The 3,650-nt window shown below is 44.2% G+C and overlaps 1 protein-coding gene across 3 annotated transcripts; it reads right to left on the bottom strand.

The window, feature by feature from the left end:
* On the bottom strand, nt 1–3,431 carry LOC103471979 (stathmin-like). 3 transcript variants are annotated; one of them, XM_008421312.2, is made up of 5 exons: nt 3,363–3,431; nt 1,463–1,505; nt 1,217–1,389; nt 905–1,096; nt 1–799 (listed from the first exon to the last, which is right to left on the bottom strand). In XM_008421312.2, the coding sequence occupies exons 2-5, from the start codon at nt 1,476–1,478 to the stop codon at nt 728–730; spliced, it is 453 nt and encodes a 150-aa protein (XP_008419534.1). In that variant the 5' UTR covers nt 1,479–1,505; nt 3,363–3,431; the 3' UTR covers nt 1–727. The 3 variants fall into 3 exon arrangements, with proteins under 3 accessions (XP_008419534.1, XP_017163139.1, XP_008419533.1); XM_017307650.1 differs by having other exon boundaries at nt 3,297–3,423; XM_008421311.2 differs by having other exon boundaries at nt 3,293–3,423.
* Nucleotides 3,432–3,650: the final 219 nt, after the last annotated feature.

Here is a 3,650-nt window from a genome sequence, read left to right on the forward strand (position 1 = left end):
CCAATTTTACACTTTATTTGTTTTAGTACAACAGTTTAAGTCAGCTAGCCACTTTTCTATTGGAATGCCAGAAGTGTATTGCTCTTATGCATTCCATGTGTAGACATCTGCTCAGTGATGTTGAAAATGACCTCCACTTGCATGATGGGCATGTTAATTCACAGCTATACAGCAAGAAGTCGTGTGCTTCAAGTCAACCCCATATTTTTTTTAGATTTTTTTTTTTACAAAAGCCAAGAATCAGCAGTGGCGCAAAAACCCCCATGACCTGCAGGTAAAAGTCAGCTGAATCCTGGAGCAAAGCTGCATGTCCAACAGCCAACACCTCGATGGAAACTTGTGCTACTTTTTAAATATACAGTAAGTGCCAAGAACAGGTGTGGTTCACAGACGTTTTCAAACCCACTATGAAACGGGTGGTAGTAAAAGACCGATGCATAGAAACATGCTTCCCGAGAGAATAAAAAACACACACTGCTAATATCAAAGGAAGGGGGCCCAAGCTGCACTGACAAGCTACATGATGATTACAGCAGACTCAGAGGAGTTATCCACATGAAGAACGAGCGCAACTACACTTATATAGCAGGAGAGTTGAAAAAATTCACAAAGTAGAAGTTGTATTTCCAAAAGAGGTGGGTGGTGAAAAAACAATACTGGCTGAACAAAAAATAAATTAATCTTTGGATACGTAAAAAACCCTATACAATCCCCCGGTGGTTCCCCCTCAGTCCTCTGAGCTGCCTTCTGAGCCGGGCTCCTTTTCCTTATTCTTCCTCACCTCTTCCAACTTCTTGTCCTGTAAAGACAAAAATATACCAGTACTGTATTTTTATTTTTTTTTTCTCCCACTAAGGTGATCTCCATGTCGCTCCACGCACACGTTCAGGCAAACGCCACTGACCTTCTCCTTGAACTTCTCATTCATGGCTGCCATAATGGCTGTGCGGTTCTCTTTGTTGGCCTCCATCTTCTGATTGAGCTTCTCCTCTGCCATCTTGCTGAAGTTGTTGTTCTCCTCCATAGCTTTCTGTAGCACTTCCTTTTCATGCTCCCGCTTCTCGGCCAAGTGCTTCAGAACCTCGGCTTCATGATTCTGACGGCAGAGAGGGAAGTTAGCCTCAGACCACTTCAGCAAAACCTCCACTACTTGTATGCAAAAGCAGAAGGCGTACCGGTCAAGGGGTCTGACAGGTTTGTGGTCTTCTCTTCTTACCTTGCGCCTCTCTTCTGCAGCATCCAGCTTTCTCTGAATTTCCTCAAGAGAGACATCCTTCTTTTTGGGAGGAGACAGGGGGAACTCTCCTTTAGCATCTGGGGCTGGAGCAGCCAGGATGACCTCAAAGGCCTGGCCAGACGCCCGCTTGTCAAGCTCCTTGACCTGGATATCTGAAGAACACCAGAGTAAAGACCAGGAGCTTTCAGCAATTTGAAGATAATTTTACTTTAAATGCAAAATTACCTTCAGCTGATGCCATCGTGGACACAAGTGCAGGACAGGTAACCTGAAAGACAGCAGATTATATTCATACAGTATAAAAGTTGATTATTAGTAGAGAGATTAGATGATTGCACATTGTGACACAGAAAACATGACTGATTTTGACTGCAGTTTCAAGCTTTGTTCATAAAAAAAAACAAATTACTGAATTTATTTAAATCATAAATGTCAAAAATAAGGCACTTTTGGCTTTTAGCAATCACATAATTTGAAGTAGGGGCCTGAAGCCTGCACCACCCATAGGGCCATTTGCAGCAAGTAAAAATAAATAAATAAATCCAGTGTGCAGGGAGTGTGGGTAAACTTTCTTCCATGGGACATTTTTATTTGTGGTAAATTTTGTATAAACATTTTTTGGTTCTTTTTTTTAAACACAGTTAAGCACAGTTGTTACAGAGGAAACATCTTTGTTCACGCTGCCAATAAAAAAAGAAAAAAAGCAGCGTCAACAGCGACATCTGGTGGCGCACTGCATGTCTGCATAAAACCACCGCCCATCAGCCCGCGCCACACACGGCATTCAGTGCCTCCGTGTCGCGCACGCGCCATTGTTTATATTCCAAATTGTAACGGCACCGACATTCAGATCGATCAGAGACCGATCGACCCACTCTCTCCCCCCTCCTCCACCCAAACGTGAAGGGAGGGGCTCCTGGATAAGCAGAGCCACAGTGTTAATAGTTGATGAGACCAGTCACAATCTGCTGAAACAAAAGACTGCCACTGGGGTGTGTTCGGCGCCCAGGCGCGACACATAAGCGCTATATAAGCGACATGAATGAGGAATGTGCAGGTCCATGGGAACATCAGCAGCAGGCAGCACCTGTTCCTTCCACCATGTGCTCGGAAGCAAGAGGGAATCGGGGAGGGGTGAACCCACAGGAGGGGGGGGGGAGACAAAAGCCACAAAGAGATGGCTGGAAAAATATCTGCTCTACTATGACTAACAACGAGCAAAAAATGATGAGACATAACAGCAGCCATGTTCTGTGATGAAATGGCTCTCTTGTTAATTAAGACGGCTGAAGAACTGTTGAGTTATCCCAGAAACAGAGCCTCCCCCCCCCTGGCATTTCTCTGGGGCTAACAGCTAGCTTAAGTTCTTTGTTTACCGTTCTTAAATGCCAAAAACCACAAAAAAAGTCGTACAAATGAACAGAATAAAGATTTAACAGCCCAAGCAGATAGAACTACCCAACAATTAGCGTTTCCTCAAGCCAACAAAGCATCAAATACTTTAACAAATCTTAGTCGTATAAATTCAATTTGATGGGTGTTATTAGCTCCATTTGGAGAAAGCAGCAAACAAAGAGCTTTTATTCTGACAGCAACAAGGGGAGCAGCCACAGACAAAGGGGCGCTCAGACTGGACACTTTGCTGTAAAATACATTTTTTTTAAAAAATGCGTATATATTAAATAAATTGACCACTTAAATATTTTAGGAAATTTAAATACAAAAACAGTCGAGATGAAGAGGCAGAAATGACTGGTCTGAATGTCCCCTCAGAGCCGACCGTGCCAATGTCTCCCTCAGTACAATGGGCTGCCAGCCCGCCAACCCACCGACACGAACAACGGCCGTTTGTCTCCAGTGAAACAAAGCACCAATAACAGCCGAGCAAGTTTTCCTGAACCCTTTAGCTCATATCCAGCCGTAATTCACACATGACGAAAACAAATTACTACAAAACAATTCATTCTAAGGTGAAGAAAAGCTTCCGCTGATTAAAGAAACCCGACCCAGTAAGTAAGGATTTGTAAAGCCTGATGCTGAGGTGAATACTCCTACCTACAGTCGAGGGGAAAAGCTCTTCTGTCGGGTTTCTGGGCTAGAGATGCTGCCTGCCTGTCACACCCACCTCCAACAAGCTGCGGATGCTGCTCAGCTCCTCTCTCTCAGGTTTCACCACAAGCCCCAGGCGCGAGCGCCCTCAGTGCGCGCATTAATAGAACACGGGCCGTGACGTTACAGCAGTCTCCAACCAATCAGTTGGCGCTGTACTGCGCGTGGGGATTGTAGTTTTTTTTTCTTAAGGATCTTCAATGTGACGGTGCAACCATTTAGCTCTGTTTTTGCTGCCTATTGTAATGAGTGGACTATGTCCTCTATTATTCTATTGTTTTTACAATGCAATGTGTTAGTTGTT

Source organism: Poecilia reticulata, linkage group LG11, assembly GCF_000633615.1.
Source record: "Poecilia reticulata strain Guanapo linkage group LG11, Guppy_female_1.0+MT, whole genome shotgun sequence".
Taxonomy (NCBI): domain Eukaryota; kingdom Metazoa; phylum Chordata; class Actinopteri; order Cyprinodontiformes; family Poeciliidae; genus Poecilia; species Poecilia reticulata.